Below are 26,422 nucleotides of genomic sequence, written 5' to 3'. Positions count from 1 at the left end.
AATATATGCTACATAAATATGATATTCATATACCGAAAATAACTTTAATGATGGCTACTATATATATGATTTCATCCATTTAAATAATCATTGAAATTAAACCTTTTCGTAATAAAGTTTTGTTTAATTACTAGAGGCATATTATTAATATACTTATAATTACAATATTTTGTTTTTATTATCTTCAATAAATTGTATATATTATACATTAATGTATTGTTTATTAATAATTAATTTTAATTATAATAAGAAAAGTAATTTTTATTCAATCCATTTTTCTACTTATTAATTATTAATTATTATATACTTCATTATTCCGAATCCATTTTTATTTAATACAATATTGAAGTTTATGTACCTACTAGTATTATAAACTTGTACAAGAATAAAAAAATTTTATTATTACAACTTGATGCTCAAAAATAATTAGCAATTAAAATATCCTTCAAGTACAATTAAAGTATCCATAAATAATTAATTATCGAGGTGTTGCTATGATTAGACATATTATTTTATTATTAGTAATAAAATTTAGTTTAAATGTATAATTGATAGTTCTTATCTGTTGATATTATAAGTATTTTTCGATGAGTGTGTTTGGAAAATAATTATTTATTTTTCTACAGAAGGCATTAAAGTTAAAATTAAAAATTAGAATTCTTCTAACCCGTTATCACCTATTCGGTCATTTTCATGCTAGTATAAATCTAATTTCAAGTGGATGGAAATTTCCATCTTCACTAACAATTTGAGACAATTCGTCTTCGGATAGTTAGGTCGATGGGCAACCATCGAACTTGAACACTAGTTAGCTGGTGAATGCTAGTATCTGTTCGACTATATGTTAAGTATTAACGATGGAAAGCTACTGAGAATAAAGGGCAACTTTGAAAAAATCCATGAAAAATTAACCAAGCCAGGAATCGAACCTGGATCTCCCCGATTACATGTCAGGATGCTTTACCAGTTAAGCTACCGGGTCATTCTCCACTTACTTTCTCTCAGTATACACTTAACTCTCAGTAGTTGTCAATACTACGCTACCTCCTCCCTTTAAACTCCATACTACGATAGAAACTGTAGTACTTCTGTTAATAAATCCGTTAATAAATCTGTTAATAATTCCATCGTTAATACTTAACATATAGTCGAACAGATACTAGCATTCACCAGCTAACTAGTGTTCAAGTTCGATGGTTGCCCATCGACCTAACTATCCGAAGACGAATTGTCTCAAATTGTTAGTGAAGATGGAAATTTCCATCCACTTGAAATTAGATTTATACTAGCATGAAAATGACCGAATAGGTGATAACGGGTTAGAAGAATTATAATAAAATCACGGTTGATAAAATTAATAAAAGATTAAAAATTAGTTATTTATTTTTGTAGTATAAATTTGGGTGCGATGCAAGTTGTTTCGATAATATTCCACACATTATTTTTTTTCTTCTCTAAATTTCTTTAAAATATTGACTTTTTAAAATTAATATTTAGTACTGAATCTGTGTTGGCAATTACAATGAAATTAATATCAATCCATGTTATCCAAACAATATTGTTAATGACACAGATGATAAATTCATACGTACTACATGGAACTTCTGATATACCAAATGCTAGTGAAATGACAAGACAACAAAATTTGCTTCCGATTAAAGTAAAAAAATCGGTAGTTGTAAATAAGAAAAATGACCTCTGGAACTTAGGGATCATTCATTACGAAATAGATGATATTTTTACTGACTTCCAACGTAGAATAATAAAACAAGGTATACGCATGTGGGAAGAGTCCAGTTGGATTCAATTTATCGAAAGAAATCCGGATGTCCATCAAGATTATGTCGCCTTTACTAAATTGGATATTTAATATTTCTGTTGCTCACTTGATAAAAAATAAGTGTAATCAAAAAAATTGTGTAATTTGATTTAAAAATGCCAGGTGTTATTACATTGAAAACGACCAAAAAAACAAAGGCCGAAGTGAATTGAGTTTAGCTGATGGATGTGAAGAAATACATATTATTCTTCATGAACTGGGACACGTTTTGGGTTTTTACCATGAACACCAACATCCAGACCGCGACCAGTACATTGAAATCCTACATATGAACATTCAGCCAGGTTAGATAACATTATTCGTGGTTACAAGGTTGTTGATTCATCCATTACTGTAAGAAGAAATGAATTTGATAAATTTTTTTGCAGGTTATCAAAGAGAATTTGGGCGGTATTCACGAGCGGAGGTTGATACTTTAAGATTTCCCTACGATTAACATTCTACGATGCATTATTCAAAGAATGTCTTTGCATACTTCAATTTTTTGAATACGATAGTTCTGAAACAAACTGTCAACGGCAAAGTACCAAATATTGGCAATAAAAAAGTTCTCAGTGGCGGAGATATTGAAGCTGTTAATATTCTATATAATTGTCCAAGTAATTTTATTCAAATGTTAACATCATTTTTGTAGACTGATGATACTGAACTTAACTGACAACTGTCATTTTTTTTAATTTTCACAATAGAATAAATACTTTAAAAAAATTCCACTAATAATTTTTTATAATTTTTACATGTGGAATTTTTTAATTGAATTTTTTTTTTTATAAAAATTTAATTGCTATAGAATTCTAAAAAAATTTCTTGTCAGTTTACTTCAGTATCTTTTTAGACTAACCTCTTACAATTTATATTCAAAAGGTTTATAAATAATATGATACTGAAATCAGTTGACATATGTCAATTTTTTTTTATTTTTATTACAAATCGATTTGAAAAATTTTGCACTTGTAATTTTTTTTTTAATTTCTAGAAATTAGATGCAGAATTTTTTTTTTACTATAATTTTTTCATAATAACCCTGTTGAAATAATCCCATAGATTCCAATAACAAATAACTTTATTGGGGTCTAATGTGCTTTTGTCGCTGCAAATCCATATACAGATCTATACAAATTTTCAAAGGATAAAAACGGAAAGTTTAATGGAATTTATATGTCTCAAGAATTTCTATCTGGATTTTAATGGAATTTGTATGCCTAGAGAATTTCTATCTGGATTTACCAAGATGTACTAGAGCAAGTGGATTCTATTAGAAAATCCAATAACATAGCGTAATGATAAAAAATGTTTTCTGGTGGAGTGTCCAGTTTTATGATAACTTTAGTTTAATATGTTTTTATCAGTAAATTAACTCTAAGAGTATCTTACGTCTACTTATATCAATCGGACTATCCCGAGTGAATTTTTATGCCAAGTCTATAGTTATACGACTGGATATACCTAGGTGAAGTTGTGGGCCTCTATATGAAAAACCAGTATTATATTACATTCACTTTTATGTCTTTTCATCTGTAAAATACAATTAAGACTGTCTTATAACTATGTGATATCAAATGGATTATTCAGATTGGACTTTTATTTCATGTCCAATGTTATGTATCTGGATATATTTGGATGTAGCTGTAGGCCTTTATAGGAATATTCGATTTAAAAATAAGAATATTTTAAAGTATTTTTATCTGTAAATAACAATTAGAAGTACCTTAAAGCTTTATGAGATCGAATGGACTATTCATACTAAATTTTTATTCCAGGTTTAATGTTATATATTTGGTTATACCCAAGTGTAGCTGTGGGCCTTTACAGGAATATTCCATACAGTAATACAGATAATTCTATTTATTTTTATCTGCAAATAACTATCAAAAGGACATCAGAGCTACATAAGAAATTATACCTAGGTGTAGTTGTGGACCTCTATATGAAAAACCAGTATTATATTACAATCACTTTTATGTATTTTCATTTGTAAAATACAATTAATAATGTCTTATAACTAAATGGTATCAAATGGATTATTCAGATTGGACTTTTATTTCAAGTCCAATGTTATGTATCTGGATGTACTCAGATGTAGCTATAGGCCTGTATAGGAATATCCGATATAAAAATAAGAGTATTTTAATGTATTTTTATCTGTAAATAACAATTAGAACTTCCTTAAAGCTATATGAGATCGAATAGACTATCCATACCAAATTTTTATTCCAGGTTTAATGTTACATATTTGGATACATCCAGGTGTAGCTGTGGGCCTCTACAAGAACATTCCATACAGTAATACAGATAATTCTATATATTTTTATCTGCAAATAACTATTGAAAGGACTTCAGAGCTATATAAGAAATGGATAAATTCTTTTTCTTTTAAGGCTAATTTCTCTTGAAGGACAGATTGGATAGAATTATCGCCACTTTCCGTTTTTTTTTCACGGTTATTTTTTATCATATCCACATCACTTTCTTCAGTTCCAGAAACTAGTTTCGAAACTGGAGGAAATTTGGTACGCTGACTATCTATAGTCCGTTGAAGTTTTTCTTCAGTTTCTGAAAAACAAGACAGGGACAAAAACTGATTAAAAACTATTTCTTCTTTAGAGTTTTCTTTAAAAAAACAAAAAATAATCAATAGATATCTGATAATTTACATTTTGGCAGAAGACAAATTTTGGCAGAAGATAAATTTTCTCCGCTCAAAAATCGATAGAAGAAAAAAAATGTTATTGCAATCCCAAAAAACAATTTAGAGAAAAATTAAACATACAACAGCTGATTTTTCTTTTAAAAGTTCGTGCAAGTTTATTTCTGGCAAGGAATAAACATTTTTAAACGATAAAAATAAAAGATTTCTGAAATTATTCCTTAATATTTTGTGAAAGTATTCAATCATTATAGTTATTTTTTTTTCTCATCTATAGAAATTTTTCAAAAAGATAACTTAACCAGCAATGAGAATGACATTAAACAAATTTGATTACTATTTGGGCTAAGCCGAATGTTCAATAAAAACTATAATATAAAAATTAATCTAATTTATGTCAATTGAAAAATAATTTATACGAAAAGTTTAATAAATCCAAAAATGCACGACTCATAATGCTAATATCTTTGTAAAAAACAAGCATAGGAAAACAGATAAAAATAAAATTCTCATAAATAGTTGTTTGATTATGTTTTTAATTATTTTAACTTTAAATATTTTGAGGTGACAGAAGTAATCTCCATTAAATTATTTATGTGTTTTAATTATTTTAATTTGGAAAAATCCCGAAAGTATAATTATTAAAATAGTTGTGAGACAAAGGCAAAAAAATTTTGAAACGTAGAGCACAATCTCTGATGTTACGCATTGTGAGTCGTGCTATATCAATATTCATTTACAGAATTTTCATAAGAATAGAATACCTATTAATCCTGTAATCAGTAAGGGTTTTCACTTAAATTGTTAGGAACATTTTAGCAGAAAGAAAGTATGAATTTTAATCACGCAAAAAGGTCAAAATTTTTCATTTTCATAGTAAAAAATTACAAATTATTATTATTTTAGACATATACGTAAATAGAACCGGACTATAAAAATTGATTGTTTTGCCTACATGAAATCATGCATATATGTTAATTTTTTAAATATTATAATTTTATTAAAGCATTGTTAATTACGCTAGCTACGGAATAATAATTTTATAATGAAACCTAATGGACTCTGATATTATAATCGATACATCAAACAAAATACTTTCCAATCTCAGAACTACTTCAGTTTTTTAATAGCAGTTTATTGAAAAAATACTATAGAAAATTAGGATCACATTCTTTAGCGCAAAAATGCAGCCAGGGTATGTTTGAATGGTAGAGTAACGGATTTAAAACTACTAGGTCATTTACGAAAATAAAACGTGATGTTGATAATACATTATTATTGATTAATCATAAATCATAAATGTGTAATAATTCTTCTAGGAAGTATCTTTGAATTTTTATAGGAAAGCCTCTCAATATAGTAATATTTTTAAAACTTTGTTAATTATCATACACCAAAAACAAAGTGAAAAATTTTTTAGCAAAAGCTTATAGATTATAATATAGTAGTTGGTACTGCATACAGAATATCTTACGATTCCATAATCTGTTAAGGTTCCATACAAACAATTATTGAAAATATTTTATGCAAAAAAAAAAAAACAATAAAATTAGCAGCGCCAAAAAGTAAGCTGTTCTTATTTTCTCAAAATAAAATTTACGAATTCAAATTTATTGGGACACTAACGCAAATAAAATAAATAATTAAAGTTAATTATTGTTAATGACGAACTAATAAATAGATATTCTTGCTATAAAAAAATTTATATCTACAGGTTTTAGGAAGTCTAAATTTAATTATATTTTTTAAATTTTGTTAATTATCATTCGCCAGTAACAAAACAAACATTTTTTATTGAAACCTAATGGATTCTAATGTTATACGTGGCATTCCGTACAAAAGATCTCAGAATTCTATAACAAATTTACGAATTTAATTCTACTGTATAAACTACGTCTAATTTTAAAACAATTGTTGATTAAAACGTTATTACTTTATCAACATCTAACTGTTTTACATGGTCTTGTTCAGTTATAATTAATAAAAAATCGCAACTCTCATTGTATTTTACATCTATGCTTCCGCCAAAAAAAGCATTATAGAGCAAATGGTTAAATATTCCGGTGACAAGTTAATTTACTTTCACCTAAATACACAATTATTGAAGCGATACTAACGTTATCGCAGAGAAAAAAAATTTACTTTTGCGATGGTACAAGTTTTAAGGAGCAACAAACTAAAATGTTTCAAGATAAAACAATTTCGGTATACATAAAGAAATATTAATTATGATCCCAAAAAAAAAGTACAGAAAAAAATTAAACTAATAACAGTTGATAAGTTGTTTGACTTCAAATTTAAGCTCTTTACAAATCTCATGGATGTTTATTTCTAACAAAAAAAATAAAAAATTTTCAACGATAAACTTAAATAAAGAATTTTCCATAAATTTCATAAATAGATAATTGGTGTTTCGAAAAATTTTGATCTATTAATTATAAAAAGTCTGAGTAAAATTTAATTTAGGAAGTTTTAATTATTAATTATCATGAGTCAGTAAAAAAAGAAAAATTTTTTATTGGGACCTAATGGATTCTAATGTTGTAATTGGCGCTCCATATAGAATATCTTTCAATCACGTTCATGAACTACAAAGGGTTTTATATTAACAATCAGACATATTCTTAAAAAAAAATAGTGTATAATTTAAGAGTGGAAAAAATAGGAATTTTTCGATTCTTGAGGAGAAAAAAACATTTATTTTTTAGTTATTAAAGACACAAACGAAAATAAAAACCAATTCCATAAAAATTAATTAAAGTTGAATAAATGAATTTTTCAATATAAGACAATATATCAAAAAAAAATTCTATCAACTTTATACAGCCAGCCTCAGTACAATAATATTATTTAAGCTTTGTTAATATTCAGACGCCGGTAACATAATATAATTTTTTATTGGAAGCTAATAGATTCTAATGTTGTGAGTGGCGCTCCATACAGAATATCTTTCAATCACGTTCATGAACTACAAAGGGTTTTTATATCAATAACCAGACATATTCTTAAAAAATAGTGTAGAATTTAAGAATGTAAAAATAGGAATTTTTCGATTCTTGAGGAGAAAAAACATTTGTTTTTTAATTATTAAAGACACAAACAAAAATAAAAACCAATTTTATAAAAATTAATTAAAGTTGAATAAATGAATTTTTCAATATAAGACAATATATAAAAAAAAATTCTATCAACTTTTTACAGCCAGCCCCAGTACAATAATATTATTTAAGCTTTGTTAACAATTAATTAATATCCACACGCCACACACAAAAAACGAATTCCTTGCGCCAAGAAAATTTTAAGGAAAACGAAAATTATTTTGGAGCAAGAAAAAATTTTCTTGACTTAAGAAAATTTTCTTGGCCAAAGAAACTTTGACTTCATTCAAGAAATTTTCAACTTTCCTCAATATTTTCTTGAGCCAAGAAAATTTACTCTACAATCAAGAATTTTTTTTTTTTCAGTGCAGTAACACAATGAAAGTTTTTATTGTAACCTATCGGATTCTAATGTTGTAATTGGCACTCCATGCAAAATACTTTAGAATCCCATAATCTACTAAGGTTTTAATATCGATTGTTGGAAATATTTTGCTAAAAATTAAGAAATTTTGATTTGAAAAACACCAAGATAAAAGTAGATTTCAGTTTTTCAATAAAAGAAATTAGTAATTTTCTTTCACAAGGACATTTACGCAAACACAATGGATTTATGAAATTAATTTTGATCTTGTTAACAAAGAAAGTGGGATTTTATATTATAATTATAATTGTACTTACAGTTTTCTTTACTTCGTTCTGACAAATAAAATTTTTTTACGTTTCCTTCTGCTATTACCACGGAATTTATTTTTTGAAACAAAATTTGACACACAATCACTGACTTCTTACAAAAGCTCTTATACGCACAACTCTTAGAGAACAACTGACTAACAGTCCAGGGCCTGGACTCTGGACTCCAGGCTAAGCCAGATTGTGAATAGAGTAACCCCCTTCCCCACTACCACGTGGCTGCAGTGCCTTCGTTTTGGCGGGTAAATATATTTTTTACACATATGACTTTATCTCTTTTCTTCTCGAGCGTTTACTTGCAATTTACTCACTAGATAACAAAATACTAAAGTTAGCCAACGTTTTTAATTTTTAATTTTTTTTTTTCACTTATTAAATTGGAACCGAAAAATATTTTTTAAAAATTGTACTTAAAGTTATTCAAGTTTTTTACAAATGAAATTTTTTTTTCTTATTTTTTTGTAATAATTTTTTCAATAAAAAAAAATATAAAAATTTTAGATGTCGGCTAACTTAATTTCATCGCTAGATACTACAGTATCTAAATGTAAATTATCAAATGTTTATTGAAATCGTTTTTTGTTTCTTAAAAAAATGTCTAAGCAAGAAATAGTTTTTAATCAATTTTTGTCATTGACTTATTTTTCAGAAACTGAAGAAAAATTTCTCAAAACGATTGACAGCCAGCGCGCCAGAGTAATTTATTCAGATATAGAACATTAGTCTTGAAATAAAAATCCAATCTGGATAGTCCACTTAGTATCACATATTTGTTAAACACTCTTGATTGTAATTTGCAAATAAAAATATATAAAAGGAATCTTGATGTAAGACTGGATATTTGTATAGAGGCACATATAATAGCTAAGCTTGGGTATATCCATTTACATAACATTAGACCTGACATAAAAATCCAATTTGTATAGTCCATTATATTTCATAGAGGTTTGAGGTAATTTTAATAATTATTTACTGACATAAATACATTGAATTATTTCTATTATAAAGTTGAATATTCCTATAAAAGCCCACAGATACACCTATGGATATCCTCATGAATTTCATGTGACGGGATAAAAATTAAATATGGATAATCATCAATATTACATAATTCTGAGGCACTCTTAAACGTAATTTATAAATAAAAACATCAAAATTATTTCTATTTTAAAACTGGATTCTCCGATAAAAACTAACTTCTACTGTAGAATTTCACTATGGATATTCTGCTTGATTCTATTAAATTTTAAAGTATTTTCCAATAGTTACTTACAAATAAAAATCTTTAAAATAACTTTTAGTATGGAGCTGGAAAATCCAATAAAAATTTTGTTTTTTGATGTGTTTTTGTCGCTGCAATTCCTAAGGTATTCCAGTGGATACATTATTTGATTACGTTCGTAACTGCTCATAAAATAACATAGACCAAAATGTCGTGTTATTGGTGTTGGCAGATAAATTATTTATTTCCAGTTTATATGGAATTACTTAAAAATTCTGATATTTTCAGAGTGGCTATTACATGTAGAATACATAATTTTTTCCGATTGAGGAATTGTCATTAAAAATCATTAAAAAAATTTTCTGTTTCGCATTCGGAAATCCACATAGGTTTTTATGTCCATATAGACTTACGAAAAGAACAGATACAAACCTAAGTGTAAGGTGCAGATGAGATCCATAAAAATACAAATAACATTATAATCCGATTAATTCCAATAAAGAAACTCCGCTATGATGGACTTACATATAGATTCCAATAGGTTCCAAATCTCAATCTATCTGGAAATTTTTTACTCCAGATAGATTACATATAAGCCATTACAGATTCTATTGTTCTGTATAGGACTGTATTGGATGTTTTCAACAGGGAACTTAATTGTTATAAAAATTCAAAAAATTGATAGATGTCTGTTAATTTCAATACCATTAAATAACTAACTATTACAGTATGTGGAAGTATTGTGTACAACAAATACGGGATTATCGAATCGCCATCTTACTTAGACGCTAATTTTCCAACGGGCATAATTCATTGCGAATGGAAAGTAGTTGAAGCTAAAGGAGAAAAAATACTTTTGGGGCTTTCGACATCAAATATTTTTAAATCTTTCAATTGTACTTCAGATTATCTCGAAATCCAAAAAGGTTACCATAGTAATACTACTTTATTAGGTAAGTGTAATCATTTTGTTGCGATGTCAACTTAATGAAAATTAATTTAGCAGATATTTTATAATTTTGAGAATTTTTTCAACCAACACATTATGTTAAAGAAAATGAGAAAAAAAAATGACATTTAGAAAATAACACAAATAAAAAATGCAATTTTTTACACGGACAAAAGTAAATTGTAAATTTTTGATAAATATTACAAATATAAATAATGCTGTGAAGTGGGAAAGAATAGGAGTTACGGTAATTATTACGTGAAGCGTTCCACATTCACGTAACAGGATATTGGTAGGAAAGGATTGAGAACGGAATGTGGAGAGGATCATCTTAATGTGAGTTTATAGAATATGCGAGAAAAAATTATTAGATAGCTCGGACTGGGATTCGAACCCAGAACCTTCCGAAGACATGTCAGCTACTCTTCCCGGTATTGTAAAATTCACTCGGATTCCAGTTAATTTTTATAGTTTCAAAGCAAGTCAATAATTACAGTTTTATTTTTAGCATTGCGTTTAAAATTTACCATTTTACTTTGTAAATATTGATGTTGCTTGTATTGGAAATTTAGTAACTGTATTTAATATCTTTTACAGATCATGCGAATGATATTAAAATTAACCGACGTCCAACAATTTTTCATTTTCTTTTTTATTAATTAAATTAGAACAAAAAAAATATTTTTACAAAATTGCACGTATAATTTTTAAAAATTTCAATATGTGAAATTTTTTCAAATAGTTTGTCTTTTAATAATTTTTTCAATAAAAAAAATTTTAAAAATTTTTAGATGTCGGCTAACTTTATTGTCACATCATGCGATCATTTTTTAGGTACGAAATGATAAATATCAAAGTCAAAGTGGATTTGGCAAAGGCTTTCGATACTGTTGACCATAAAATATTACTGGATAAACTACAAAATTACGGTATCAGAGGAGTGGCGAATAATTTAATTAAAGATTACTTAACAAATAGATATCAGGATGTTAAAATGAACATAATCAGAAGTAAAAAAAGAATAGTAAAAATAGGAGTCCCTCAAGGGACGATATTAGGATCTTTGCTTTTTGTCCTTTATATTAATGATATATTTAACATTTTTCCATCGAAAACACTAGCGGCATATGCTGATGATACTGTAATCAAATGTACAGGCAAATCCTGGGCTGAAGTTGAGGGTAATTTAAATAGATATCTAGATAATATTGGAAACTGGTTACGAGACAATTAATTGTCTCTAAACGTCGATAAAATAACATACATAACATTTGGTTGCAATAGTAATAGCATTCCTGCTGTTTTTGAGTTATCAGTTTACAATAAAAAAATCAAAAGAGTTAACAGTTGTAAATACCTAGGGGTAATCTTTGACTGTCATGCAAGATGGAATAGTCACGTCACAGACCTTATTAAAAAAACTAAATTTTTCTTTTTTTTATTTCATAAATTAAAATGGACTCTTGATCAAAAAACACTAAAAATAATATACCACACTTTGTTTGAAAGTATAATAAACTATGGTATAATTGCGTGAGGAGGATGTTATAAAAATGTATTAACTAAATTAGCTAGTATACAAAATAAACTAATTGAAATTATTGTTAAAGACAGAAATTATGAGAATCCCATACCAACAGTTAAAGATACTTTTATCATCGAGTCTATTTGTTACCATTATAATACATGCAGAGAGATTTATATAAACTATCAAGGCAAAACTAGAGCTAAATCAATAATACAACCGAAAATTAACAAAAGCATAGCCTTTAAAAACTCATATGTGGTAGCGGTAAAAAATTATAATTTATTACCAAACATCTTTAAATCTTTACACCTTAATAAAAAATTAATAAGAAAAAAAATAATGAATTGGAAGATGGGTAAATATAATGAACTATGTTAATATGGAATGAGTGCAATATAGAATGTAGTAACTTTTGTGTTGCATAATGTACATTGACATGATATCTGCTATTTATATCTTTTTATATAAGTTACAACTACTAAAATTTATAATCTTTCTTTTCTCCAGCAATAGTTATCTTTAAATATACATTTTTTCCTGTCTTTTTAGGTTGACAGGACATAATTATAAATGTAATATACTTAAGTTGTGACGCGCCTCGATATTTTATATAAATTTATATAAAATTATTATTAGTTATTAAAAATAAAGTCAGAAAAGAATGAGAAAATATTACGAGAGAGTGCGAGAGAGAAAGACAGCCGCGCGCAGCCTACCCGGAGCAAAGAAAGAAAGGAAAGAGATGGCGAAAGACGCCGAGAGACAAGCGAGAGTAGTAGGGGAAGCAGCCTGGAAAGTCCCGTAGCATAGTTCCCGCGCGCGCCGTGAGGCAGCGCGGTGTCGCTCAGACTGTTCGCCCGAAGAGTATTGCTTCTGAGTTATTAAAACCAATTTTCTGATCAGTTTAAGGGAGATCAGCTTGAGCTTCTGAAGCGAGTGGTACACTTACAAAAGAAGTCTTGAATGCTGTGTTGTACAGAATAGAAGGATATATCCCCCTTCTATATTAAATCTGTCCTCACAGTGGATCTCTTCTGAGCCAGGTTGACCTGAGGTACTCGGGTCACCGAATAGCCTCTATTGCACGGCAAGAGGTGAGGTTGTGGTACACGACCTGTCGTTCTCGTAACGAATATTGTGGGAAATAGCTAGGAGGTTGGCGACACCTGGACTTGGAGGTACTCCTCGTCGGAACACCTAGGGGGAGATACGGCTGGGCGTCGAGGTACTTGACAAAATCCCGGTATCTCTATATTTGGACAACCGAGCCTCTCTTGGTTGATAAGAGGGAACTGGGGAGAGTTAGATAGATCCGCGGACGCGACGCGAAGTCCCCAGTAGGCTGCAAGTAGGTTACGGCTTGTCAGTAGTATTTGTATATATGTATATTAGATTTTGGGGTAAAAAGTTAAGATAATACGTATTGTTTATTGTTTGTAGTGTATTGAATATTGTATAATTGTATCTTGGTTTGCAATAACAAATTTGAATTGATTATTATTTTTATAAGATTTGATGAATAAATTAACCTTATATTTGGAATCTGTGGTATTATTTGGTTAAGATAAGTTAGTTGTAAGTTTATCTGTGTTGCGTGATCCCCATCCCGACCCTGGACACGGCGAGCTAGAGCACGGGGAAGACGTCTTCATCACGACGAGGCTTTAAAACCTTCCGCAACGTCACAAAGTTAAAACTAAACCAGGCCTATACACAGATGATTAATTTTCATCTCTATAGGTGCATACTATATATGTGTATTTGAGTATTATATGTATGTATGTATGTATGTATATTATCCTGGCAATAAATAAATAAATAAATAAAATTCTTAATTATTATACTTTAACATTTTCGACATTCACATAGCGAATATTACTGTTTGAAATAGTATTTTCTTACATGTAAAGTGTAAATTGTAGCAATTCAATGATAAATATTATAAAGTGATTAGTAAAATCACGATTTTACTGTTTGAAATGGTAATTTTTAGCAGTTGATCATTACTTATTATAAATCGACTATTATTTATTACAGTTTACTTTTTTCCATGTGAAAATAATTTTTCGGAGCAAATTTATTGATTAAAAAAAATTAAAAACTGATCAAGTGACTGCTAACTTTAATGTCATGTTAACTTAATGTAATCAAGGTACTAGTTGTTTCATAACTTAACCAAGAAAAATTCAAAAATTTATTTCTTCCATGAAAAATTATTTATTTCTTCAGCAACTTTGTTTAATTTTTATATAATATTGTAATTCCATGTAATGAACTACATAAATTTTCAGGTCGGTACTATATAAAAAACAGCGTCAAACTTTAGCGTCAAGCGTCATTTTGACGAAATAAACGACCCTAGTTTTACAAGTAAGAAAAATCGAAAGTTTACTTATCAACCTATGTTATTCCCTAACCTATTTGGATCAACAACAACAACAACAACAATAACAACAACAACAACAACAACAACAACAACAACAACAACAACAACAACAACAACAACAACAACAACAACAACAACAACAACAACAACAACAACAACAACAACAACAACAACAACAACAACAACAACAACAACAACAACAACAACAACAACAACAACAACAACAACAACAACAACAACAACAACAACAACAACAACAACAACAACAACAACAACAACAACAACAACAACAACAACAACAACAACAACAACAACAACAACAACAACAACAACAACAACAACAACAACAACAACAACAACAACAACAGCAACAACAACAACAACAACAACAACAACAACAACAACAACAACAACAACAACAACAACAACAACAACAACAACAACAACAACAACAACAACAACAACAACAACAACAACAACAACAACAACAACAACAACAACAACAACAACAACAACAACAACAGCAACAACAACAACAACAGCAACAACAACAACAACAACAGCAACAACAACAACAGCAACAACAACAACAACAGCAACAGCAACAACAACAGCAACAGCAACAACAACAACAACAGCAGTAACAGCAACAACAACAACAACAACAACAACAACAACAACAACAACAACAACAACAGCAACAACAACAACAACAACAACAACAACAACAACAACAACAACAACAACAACAACAACAACAACAACAACAACAACAACAACAACAACAACAACAACAACAACAACAACAACAACAACAACAACAACAACAACAACAACAACAACAACAACAACAACACATCATTATAGTGATAGTATAAATCTATAAATTATTAATTTATAAAATACTTGTGAACGAATGCGTAATAAAAATTTTAACATTATTTTATAAAACATTATAAGAATGGAAATGTCTGCGACATATGAATACCAACGATGGATTCATCAGTGCCGAGAAATAATTCGACAGGCGGAAATTGATAAAATAAGACGAAAGAGAATTTTACTGGCTCTAATTTCTAATGAAATATACTTACAGTTAAAAAAAAAAAAGTATGCTAAAAAACGTTTTTGGGTTCGTCCGATATTCAAATTACGATCTGAACATGGATTTTTCGAAGCAGTTTTTCCAACACTTTCTTCATTTTCTGATAAGTTTTAAAATTATTTTCGCATGTCTGCAACTGAATTTGAAGAATTATTATGCTTGGTTAGTCCATTTATAACCAAAGAGAATGTTATTAGAGAAGCTATTTCGGCATCAGCACGGCTTGCAATGACTTTAAGGTAAAATCTTGATAATATAAATTATTTATAACAATTATGATGACTAAACTTAAAAAATTAATTTTTATCAGATATTCAGCAACTGGCGATTGTTTAACTTCAATATCATACCAATATCTTGTTGGTTTCACAACAGCATCCAATATAATTAACGAGACATGCCAAGTTATTTGGAATTGTCTCTATAAAAAAGTTTTACCGTATCCTTTGGAAACGACAGACTGGTTAGAAATTTCTAAAGAGTTTGATAGACAGTGGCAATTTCCACATTGTATAGGAGCAGCCGATGGAAAGTATATTCAAATACAGGTACACAAATAAATTGAATTGACTTAAAATCTGCAAATTGAGTGTGTTAATACCAAAAAACTTAATCAAATTTTTATTACAGTGTCCTGACAATGCTGGCTCATCATTTTATAATTACAAAAATTCTCACAGCATTGTTTTGATGGCCATTTGTGATGCTAACTATTCCTTTACATTTGTGGATATTGGTGCTTATGGTCGGCGAAGTGACGGTGGTATTTTTCGAGACTCTCAGATGGGACAGAAATTTCAACAAATGCAAATGAATTTGCCAAATCCTGAACAGTTGACCGTAGATGGACTGCCTTTACCATACGTAATGGTCGGTGACGAAGCTTTTCAATTAACTAACTACTTGCTTCGACCGTATCCTGGTAAGGGTGGCCTTAATCAAGAGCGCAACATTTTTTACTACCGTTTGAGTCGCGCACGGACGACTATTGAAAATAGTTTTGGTATATTAGTAAACAGATGGAGAATTTTAAAAAAACCAATTTAGGCAACTGTTAAAAATACAATCAGCACAGTACAAGCTGTTATAGTTCTGCATAATTGGCTTCGTAAAAATGATAAGAATAATACTTATATTCCATCTAATATAGATAATGAATTGGAATCAAATAATTTAATCGAAGAACTAAATAATTCAGCTTTTAAAAATGCATCTATTCCAGGAAACAATTTTAGCAGTCGATCTGCGGTGATGATTCGTGACGAGTTCTGTGATTATTTGAATGCAAAAGGAGCTGTTTCCTGGAAATATAATCGCGTTTAGTAACAATTTAATTTAAGAGATAATTAAAGACAAGAAATTTCACCTAACATTAATTGTAATAATATAAAATTTGCAAGATTGTAATAAAACATTAATAGTATTTGTATAAATCGAAATAACTTATATGTATGAATTATTTGTGTATAAATATTGTAATTACAAACTTTCACAGTTTTATTTAAAAATTAATTTTTTTTTGTTTTAAGGTCCGTAAATGAATAGATTACTAAACATATAAAAATTGTAATAAAATTTATTGTATCTTGTAACAATTATAATATATTTTTTTAAGAAATACATTTTTTAGCATGCTGAATACTGTTTTTCTTTATTATGAACTAAGTTCATTATCTCCATCATAACTTCAAAATGAATTTCTTCAGGTAATTTTCGAATTTGATGTCCAATACCTATCATAAAATTATCAATTTCATCGATACTCGGTGGGGGAGTTGATGCAGGTGGTATAGATTATGACCCAGATTTTACTTTTTGTATTTGAGTATTTTAGTTTATTTTTATTAAAATAGAAACAATTATTGTTATTAGTGCGGCGATTATTATTTAATTATTGTATTTATTTAGTTAATATTATATTATTGTTACCGAAGGTATGATTAAATTAAGAAATTAAGCGTGTGAGAAATTATTATGAAGCCGAGCGAATTAATCGAGCAAAAGAAATTAATTGTAAAAGAAATTAAAAGACTGGGAAAATTATTCTAAGTTCCGAACAAGATTTAGTATGGGAAAGCGACGAATGGATATATAATGAAAGAAATTGCAATTAAAATAATAAAGAATTGTGAATTTGACGAAACGAATGGATAGAAAATGAAGGAAATTGCGATTAAAATAATAAAGAATTGGGTTTCGAAAATAAAAACTTAGAATTTGGCAAGACGAATGGATATATAATGAAGGAAATTACGATTAAAATAATAAATAATTATTTTTGAATGCTAGTTCGAGGACACAAAAAAATGATTTAAAAAATTTCCACTAATAATTTTTTTTAATTTTCACATGCAGAATTTTTTTATTACTATTTTTTCATAATAATTTCACTGTTATAAAATTCTAAAAAAATTTTTAACATCTGTCAACTTTGTTGTCATAATTTAATAACTATTAAAATATTTGTTAATATTTTTATAGATATCAATAGGTTAGAATAAAGAATAGTTATAGATTTTACCTCATCGAAATCCATGATATTTTTTTCATTTTAATGTTTCATAAATAATAATTAATATTTTTAATATTTGAGTATATAAATGGTACATAAGCGTCAATTAAATAAAGTTCAGAATTTTCAGCTTTATCACTGCTCTTAATCTAGATAGCACTCTGATCGAAATTATACAGTGTGATCAAATTTGACGCTCGAAGCTGGCGTCAAGCGTCATCATGAAATCGCACCTTTAAGTCAAAAAGTCGGTAACCTTGAAAGAAAAAAAGGATCTTTGGAACGAAGCGATTGTTTATTACCAAATAGATGACATTTTTAATGGAACGCAACGTAGATTAATAAAACAAGGTATACGTATGTGGGAAGAGTCAAGTTGCATTCAATTTGTCCAAAGAAATTCTATTATTCATCGAGATTATGTCGCCATCACTAAATTGGATTGCGGGTAATTATTTTATTAATATATCATTTAATATTTCTATCATTTATCAGATTAAAAAAAAGTGCAATCAATAAAATGGGATGATTTGATTTTAAAATAGGTGTTGTTACAAGGAGAATTATCAAGGTCGCAGAAATAAAGGTCGCAGTGAATTGAGCTAAGCTGATGGATGTGAAGAAATAGAGATTATTCTTCATGAATTGGGGCACGTTTTGGGCTTTTACCATGAGCACCAACATCCAGACCGCGACCAGTGGGTTCAAATCAACGAGAGGAATATTGATCAAGGTAAATTTTTCATGGTGAATATTATAATTTTATTATAAAAATAAAAAATCTCACTTATTTTTTTTCCAGGTTATGAACCAGAATTATGGCGGCTCGCGAGCGCATGTCGATACTTTAGGACTGCCTTACGATTATCAATCTGTGATGCATTATCCAGGCGATGCTTATGCATACTATAATTTTTGGACTACAATAGTCCCGAAGCACCCGGGTCGAAAAATTTAAACTGATTTTAAGCTAAATGATCTGCATTTGAACTTATTGATCTGTATTTGAACTGCTACCGGGCGCGTCTCCCCGAGTGGATGGGAGAACGCTCGCTGTCCTTGGATGACACTGAGTCTCTTAGTTGACAAGGTACAGAGGGTAGGAGCTAAATAAAATACGCTCCCGTGGACAAAACTCCCCTTAATGGGTTGGTCACACTAACTGACCTAGCAAGAAGAAGATCGTTCTCTGTTGTAACCCACTGGGAGTGTCCGGAACCTGTGTCGTAGTTTCTGACGACGCAGGCCACGGCTGATGTGAGCTTGCTCTGCTGAGGTGTAAGTTGCAGCAGTCGATCAGGAGCCAGTCACTTCGGGCCTTGATCAGGAAGTACGCAGTGAGTGTTAGAGATCGGAATCTTCACCGCCCCGAGCGACTCTAGTCCGTCCGTGTATTCCGGGACTGGCTAAGTGTCGACTAGGCCTCAGGGAACTGGGGTAGGAGTACGATCTCCGAGGGTACACCCGTTCCTAGATATCACAACCCGCTCCACTCCGTACGATGCGCTGGTAAATCAAAAAGTATGAGTAATTTACAGGAAATGAACAAAAGTGGAAACGTGCTTTATGCCCAACAAGCAGCGATTGAAGCAAGCGCTGAAATGAAAAGAACGCAAGCGCTGGAGCGCCTCGAAAAGCTGACCATTGAGCTGCAAGAGTTTGTCCAAACAAAGGTCAATATCCACAAGGAGATAAAGACCAAGACAACCGGTGTAGTCAATGCTCTTGGAAGATTCAAGAAACTGGACGAGGAATGGCAGTCATCACGACGACGCATTCAAAGTGAAGTTGAGACTGAAGAAGCAATGGACACTGGAGCCGATGGTGACGGCGAATCTGCTGCTGAGGACAAAGGTGAAACCGACAAAGTCACAAAGAAGAAGGACTTGAAAAAAAGCCCTCCGCAACGAGTAGCAGAGCAGAGTGACGAACCTAAGAAGGCGTCTGATTGGGAAAAAGTACAGTCTAAGAAGGAGAAGAGGAAGCTAGCTAAAGAGCAAGTTTCAAAGCAGCCGCCAAAGAAGCCCAGGCCAGAGCCTAAGCGAAAAAAACCACGCAAATGGATCAGACCCGACGCACTGATCATCCGCCCGGCCGAGAAAACAAAGTATGCCGAGATTCTGCGTCGCATAAAACAGGACGTCCCAGATGAGCAGGTTCGTTCAACTGTGGATAAGATCAACAAGACCAGAAGTGGCGACTTGTTGATTACGATTTCGAGGAAGAGCACTGACAAAGGGCAAGCCCTGCAAAAGACGATCGCGGAAATCCTTAAGGAGGAGGCCAAAGTGATCTGCAAAGGGCCACAGGAGACCATCGAGATCCGAGATGTCGATGACGACACGACGAAAGAGCATATTCAGACCGCTCTAAAGAGGGAGGCTGGAGAAAGTTGTGAAATCCCACTAGAGGCAATCAAGATCCGTAAAGCATTTAGGAGTACGCAGACAGACACAGTGTCACTACCAACAACTGCAGCACAAAAGTTACTGGAAGGAAACTGCTGAATGAGAGCAACGAAGAGACCCATACAATGCTTCAAATGCTGGCACTTTGGTCACTTCGGATCTCAGTGCAAAAGCGAAGTCGACCGGTCTAAGCGCTGCATAAGGTGCGGAAAAGAAGGACACAAAATTGCTGATTGTAAAAATCCAGCTAAATGTGCACTGTGCGTTAAACGGCACGGCGTAGAAAAGGCGGGTCACCATGCAGGCACGAACAAATGCCCCGTCTTCCAAGAAGCGCTCCAAAAGATGACAAAGCCAAGAACATGAAGATATTTCAATCTCAACCTCAATTATTGTGAGGCTGCGCATGACCTGCTCATGCAAACTGTGCGCGAATTAGAGGCAGACGTAGCACTTATAAGTGAGCCTTATAGACACCTGAGTAACCAACCCTGGGAATCCGACAGCACTAATAAAGCCGTCATCTAGTCCAGCGGTAAATGTCCTCTTCAGAGGCAAGATATTTGAGCGCATAATTCATCAGAGAATAGAGGCTGTAGTCGATCCACTCCTGGCAGAGAACCAATTTGGTTTCCGAAAAGGACGGTCAACTTTGGATGCGATCAAATTGGTTGTTGATACAGCCAAGGATGTAATCGCCGGAACGAGATGGAAGGGTGGAAAGAAGAAATAATGCTTGGTGGCTGCTTTGGACATCAAGAATGCCTTCAACTCCGCTGACTAGAACTGCGTTATGCGGGCTCTAGAAGAAAAAAACGTTCCAGGATACCTTCGTAGAATGGTAGCAAGCTACTTCACGAATAGGGTTCTGAAATGTGACACGAAGAACGGTACGGAAGTGTACGAAATCTCCGGAGGAGTGCCACAGGGATCAGTTTTAGGTCCTCTGCTATGGAACATCATGTATGATGGCCTCCTGAGAATAGCATTGCCCACGGGAGTCAAACTTGTAGCATATGCGGATGACGTAGCTGTCGTGATTGTCGCAAAGCACCTCGAAGAGATAGAAATGGCATTTGATATTACATTCAGACGAGTCAATTTGTGGATGGACATGATGAACTTGCAAATAGCCAAGCATAAAACCGAGGCAGTGCTCATCACCAGTAGAAAAACGGTAGAAACTATCAAGTTGAGAGTCGGAGAACAAGAAATCACATCACAACCATTTATCCGTTATCTGGAAGTGATGCTGGATGCCCGACTCAACTTCAAGCAGCAGGTGGAACACGTCAGTGCCAAAGCGTCAGTAGTGAGGGCTAGTCTCGCACGGCTGATGCCTAACATCGGAGGCCCAATGCAGAGCAGGAAGCTACTATTGTCATCAGTAGTCACATCAGTGCTCACTTACGGAATATCCATTTGGGCTGATGCACTGGAAACCCAGAAATCATGGAGAAAAGCTGGACCAGTATATCGACTGAGTGCCCTACGAGTAGCTAGTGCCTTCCGCACTATATCAGAAGAAGCAGTGTGCGTCATTGCCGGAACCCTACCTCTTAGAGTTCTAGCAGAGGAAAGACGAGCCCTTTACCAACGAAAAAGGTTAACTGCACTGAGCCCTGAAGAACTTAGAATTGAAGCAAAACAGCATAGGTCGATGGCAACTACAATTGGATGCTGCAAAGAAGGGTAGGTGGACGCACCACCTCATACCTCGGATCGACATTTGGCTTAACCGGAATCACGGCGAGGTCAATTACTATCTTACGCAGATGTTGTCGGGACACGGGTGTTTTCGAGAGTATCTACACCGCTTTAAGCACGATGACTCTTCGGAGTGCCCGTCCTGCCCAGGAGTTGCTGAAGATGCGGAGCACGTCTTCTTTGTATGTCCTCGTTTCGATCCATGGCGTAAAGAGTTGGAGAGGATCCTGAATCAGAGAATGCAACTAGATTCACTAGTGAAAGCAATGTTGTCATCAGAAGCTGCCTGGAACGCTACCAACATGTTTGCAACAGAAGTCCTCAAAGACTTGCGTTCCACCGAAAGAAGAAGAGCAAATATCAGAAGATAGAAGGAAGGTAGTTAACACCTTAGCCACTAGAAGGAAGAGCAGTAGCTAGTTCCTCCCCTCACGAAGTAATGCCTGACGGCGGTTCCCATGAGGGATTAGAGGAAAGAAGAAAAGGGGTTTAGGGTTTAGTGAGTAGGGGCGTTAGCGTCGAGTTTTAGTATGACGCTGCGTCGAGTCTTCACATATCCAGGCGAAACAGCTATGCCTGGAATCCGAAAAAAGGATTTCCCCCTCTGAAAACACACACACACACACACACACACACACACAACTAAAGGAGACGCAAGTTCTATTGTGGATCTTACTTTTGTCAGCAGCAGCCTCATCAGAGGAAACTACGACTGGAAGGTGATGGAGATCTACACGGCCAGCGATCACAATGCGATTCTCTGGGAAGTATCAAAGGACCAGAATCCTAGAAGACCGGCTAAGAAACTTGACATCGTTGGGTGGAAGGTGAAATCCTTTGACCCAGGTGCTCTAGCAGTTGCCCTAAATAGTGAACCGCTTACTACTGGATCTGCAGAAGAAATGACCAAGGACTTGATGAAGAGAGTGACCCAGGCTTGCGACACCTGCATGCCCCGTAAACGGGGCATGAACCAAAGACCTTCAGTGCATTGGTGGAACGAACACATCAGCTTCCTACGGAAAGAGTGTCTCAAGAAAAGAAGAATATCTCACTCATATACCACTCAGCGTGGTTATCGGCGGCCTGACTCAGCGGAGCTAGTCTCAGAATACAAGAAAGCTCGTCGATATTTAAACAAAGCCGTCAAGGATAGCAAGAAAAACTGCTGGAAAGAGCTAATCAACGAGGTGGACAAAGACTTGTGAGGTAGACCTTACAAGGTAGTCATGGCACACCTGAAATATCAGCCAATGCCGTCTCCTACGTGTCCTCAACTCTTACAGAAGATTGTGACTGCGCTGTTTCCACGACAGCGCGTTTTCAACTATTTGTTGGCAGAGGACGAACTGAATGATATTCCACCTGTCACGAAAGAAGAAGTGATGGAAGCTTGTAACCGTGTCGGGAATAATAAAGCACCGCGATTGGACGGAATCCCTAATATTGCCTTGAAAACATCTATTAAAACAGCGCCAGCGTTATTCCTCGACGTCTACAACATCTGCTTGAAGGAAGGGATTTTTCCTCGGAAGTGGAAACAACAACGGCTGGTACTACTTCCTAAAGGGAAAAAGCCACCGAAAGAACCGTCATCTTATCGTCCACTCTGCATGCTGGATACAGTCGGTAAGATACTAGAACGTATAATCCACCAAAGGATAGAAGCAGTTGTCGATCCACTCTTAGCAGACAATCAGTACGGATTTCGGAAAGGACGATCAACCCTGGACGCGATCAACCTGGTTGTCGGTATAGCCAAAGACGCAATCGCCGCCACCAAATGGAAGGGGGGAACGAAGAAATATTGCCTGGTGGCAACTTTAGACATAAAAAATGCTTTCAACTCCGCCAACTGGGATTGCATCATGCAAGCCCTTCAAGAGATGAACGTACCAGGATACCTACGAAGGATAGTCGCTAGCTACTTCACAGATAGAGTCCTGAGATATGACACGAAGAATGGTCCAAAGGAGTATGATGTTACTGGAGGTGTACCGCAGGGTTCTGTTCTCGGTCCACTTCTCTGGAATGTCATGTACAACGGATTGCTGAGACTGAAACTACCAAGAAATGTCAAACTGGTAGCGTACGCGGACGACGTAGCCGTAGTTGAAGTTGAACACGTGACCGCCAAAGCATCAGCAGTAGTAGCTAACCTAGTACGATTGATGCCCAACATCGGTGGCCCGAAGCAGACAAGGAGGTCATTGCTATCATCAGTAGTTACATCGGTCCTCACATATGGTATATCCATTTGGGCCGACGCACTTGAGATCCAAGAATCATGGAGGAAAGCATGTCCAGTTTACCGATTGAGCGCGCTAAGAGTAGCCAGCGCCTTTCGAACAATATCAGAGAAAGCAGTGTGTGTCATTTCCGGAACTTTGCCGCTCAGAGTCCTAGCTGAGGAAAGACGGAAACTTTACCAACGAAAGAGGACAACCACAAGTGCCGAAGAACTCAGAGCTAAAGAACGGCAGAACAGCATCGCACGATGGCAATCGCAGTGGGACGCCGCGACAACAGGGAAATGGACACACCGTCTCATACCGAAGATCGACGTTTGGCTAAACCGAAGTCATGGCGAGGTCAATTACTATCTGACGCAGTTGTTGTCAGGACATGGATGTTTTCTGACGTATCTTCACCGCTTCAAGCATGATGATTCACCGGAGTGTCCGTCCTGCCCAGGAATCAATGAAGACGCGGAGCACGTTTTCTTTGAGTGCTCACGATTTTACCCACAGCGAGATGAGCTGGAGATGATCCTAAAGAAGAAAATCCAACCAGAGACAATAGTAGAAGCAATGTTGTCATCAAGAGCCTCCTGGAACGCCATCAGCACATTTGTAACAGAAGTCCTCATAGACTTGCGTTCCATCGAAAGAAGAAGAGCAAATGACAACAACTAGAAGAAAGGTAAAATAACACCTTAGCTACCAGAAGAAAGAGCAGTTGCTAGATCCTCCCTTCACGAAGTAATGCCTAACGGCGGTTTCCATGAGGGATTAGGGGAAAGAGGAAAAGTGGTTTAGGGTTTAGTGGGTAGGCGCGCTAGCGTCGAGTTTTAGTATGACACTGCGTCGAGTCGCCACATATCCAGGCCAAACAATTATGCCTAGAATCCATAAAAAGGATTCCCCCCCCCTTAAAACAAAAAAAAACACACACACACACACGCACACGCACACACACACACACACACACACACACACACACACACACACACACACACACACACACACACACATACATACAGACACGGTGACATCACCGCGTAAATAGTCAGGAAAGCTTCCTAGGACCTCAAAACGTCGAGATCTGATGAAAACTCGATTTTCGAAAAACGGGGTGAAAACAATAACTTCCCGATTTTAGAAAATTTTCAATTTTCTTAGCGGAAAGTTAAAAACTGAATGAAAAATTCTGAATTTATAAAATAAAAAAGGCCATTCGGCATCCGAAATGAAAGTAGATTTCATTTTATTTAATTTCTGTGGACAAAACAACTGCAAAAGTGAAATTTCTTAAAAATGATTCTAAGATGGATATTTTTTTGATTTAGAAAAACATGTAAATTGAAGCTTAATTTCTCAGCTTTCAGATGCATTATACAAAAATTGAATATCTCGACGGGTTTAAAAGTTATTTGAAGTTTTTTACTAGCTAACAAATTAAAGTTTTCATCTATAAGTCTGTAAAAATATAAACATTATTATATACATATGATAAACCTAAGAACAAAAAAAATGCTTTTGTAGATTTTGATCAAATCTACAAGAGCATTATTTTTGTTTTTTATTTTAGCCATTTTTTTAGTTTTTTTTTTTTAATTTTTTAATCTTAACATCGATTCTAGTCATTGTCGGAGTGATTTAAAAAAAAGGCTCGTGAAACTTAAGAAAAAAATCTGGAAAACGGTTGACCCTAAAGGCCATCCCTGCAACTTCCCGCCAATTCCATACCTAAACGCTTGAAATTGCACTTATGACGTTTCTGAGCTTTTCGAGCTCAAAAATACTATTTGTGTGTTATTTTGAGCTCTCCGAGCTCAAAGAAATAGCTTTTGTATGCTTTTGAGCTCTTCGAGCTCAAAAGTCTGATAGAAGTTTAATAGAATAGTATTTTTTGAATTTTCAAACTGCAATAATTTCTAAATTAATGAATCAATTTTCATGCGGTTGGCAGACTTCCATGCAGTTTTTTAGAATCTTTGATGTACTTTTGAACACAAACTGATTGAACTGAAAATCTTAGAGAAATTTAAAAAATTTACTTTTTCCGAATTTTTTCGACAACGATAACTCACGAACCAATCAACCAA

General features: G+C 33.2%; 2 protein-coding genes and 2 long non-coding RNA genes across 10 annotated transcripts; 3 read left to right on the top strand and 1 right to left on the bottom strand.

Moving 5' to 3' along the window:
• Positions 1–1,485: 1,485 nt before the first annotated feature.
• On the top strand, positions 1,486–16,881 carry LOC123265142 (protein ALP1-like). Of its 7 annotated transcripts, none has more exons than XM_044728796.1 (7): positions 1,486–2,124; positions 2,209–2,439; positions 10,229–10,453; positions 14,269–14,347; positions 15,324–15,707; positions 15,779–16,016; positions 16,099–16,881. In XM_044728796.1, exons 5-7 carry the CDS (start codon positions 15,595–15,597, stop codon positions 16,513–16,515), a joined length of 768 nt encoding a protein of 255 aa, XP_044584731.1. In that variant the 5' UTR covers positions 1,486–2,124; positions 2,209–2,439; positions 10,229–10,453; positions 14,269–14,347; positions 15,324–15,594; the 3' UTR covers positions 16,516–16,881. The 7 variants fall into 7 exon arrangements, 1 of the variants encoding a protein (XP_044584731.1); XR_006509503.1 differs by lacking the exons at positions 10,229–10,453; positions 14,269–14,347; positions 15,324–15,707; positions 15,779–16,016; positions 16,099–16,881 and adding exons at positions 2,885–3,527; positions 3,601–3,984; positions 4,058–4,350; positions 8,928–9,230; positions 9,306–10,182; XR_006509502.1 differs by lacking the exons at positions 10,229–10,453; positions 14,269–14,347; positions 15,324–15,707; positions 15,779–16,016; positions 16,099–16,881 and adding exons at positions 2,885–3,527; positions 3,601–3,984; positions 4,058–4,350; positions 4,505–4,659 and having other exon boundaries at positions 1,489–2,124.
• LOC123265170 lies at positions 4,028–8,546 on the bottom strand. The gene is made up of 2 exons (XR_006509513.1): positions 8,267–8,546; positions 4,028–4,393 (listed from the first exon to the last, which is right to left on the bottom strand). It is a non-coding gene; the product is annotated as an uncharacterized LOC123265170 (long non-coding RNA).
• LOC123265163 (putative uncharacterized protein DDB_G0280331) lies at positions 14,592–14,849 on the top strand (the record flags this gene model as incomplete). The annotated part of the gene is made up of 1 exon (XM_044728823.1): positions 14,592–14,849. A coding segment is annotated over one exon (258 nt), but the record flags the coding sequence as incomplete, so codon positions are not given.
• A 1,338-nt stretch (positions 16,882–18,219) lies between the features above and the next one.
• LOC123265171 lies at positions 18,220–18,874 on the top strand. The gene is made up of 3 exons (XR_006509514.1): positions 18,220–18,428; positions 18,526–18,713; positions 18,783–18,874. It is a non-coding gene; the product is annotated as an uncharacterized LOC123265171 (long non-coding RNA).
• Positions 18,875–26,422: the final 7,548 nt, after the last annotated feature.

The sequence above is a fragment of the Cotesia glomerata genome, linkage group LG5 (assembly GCF_020080835.1).
Source record: "Cotesia glomerata isolate CgM1 linkage group LG5, MPM_Cglom_v2.3, whole genome shotgun sequence".
Classification (NCBI taxonomy): Eukaryota; Metazoa; Arthropoda; class Insecta; order Hymenoptera; family Braconidae; genus Cotesia; species Cotesia glomerata.
The sequence above is the reverse complement of the archived record's forward strand: the minus strand, read 5'-3'. Positions and strand labels throughout refer to the sequence as shown.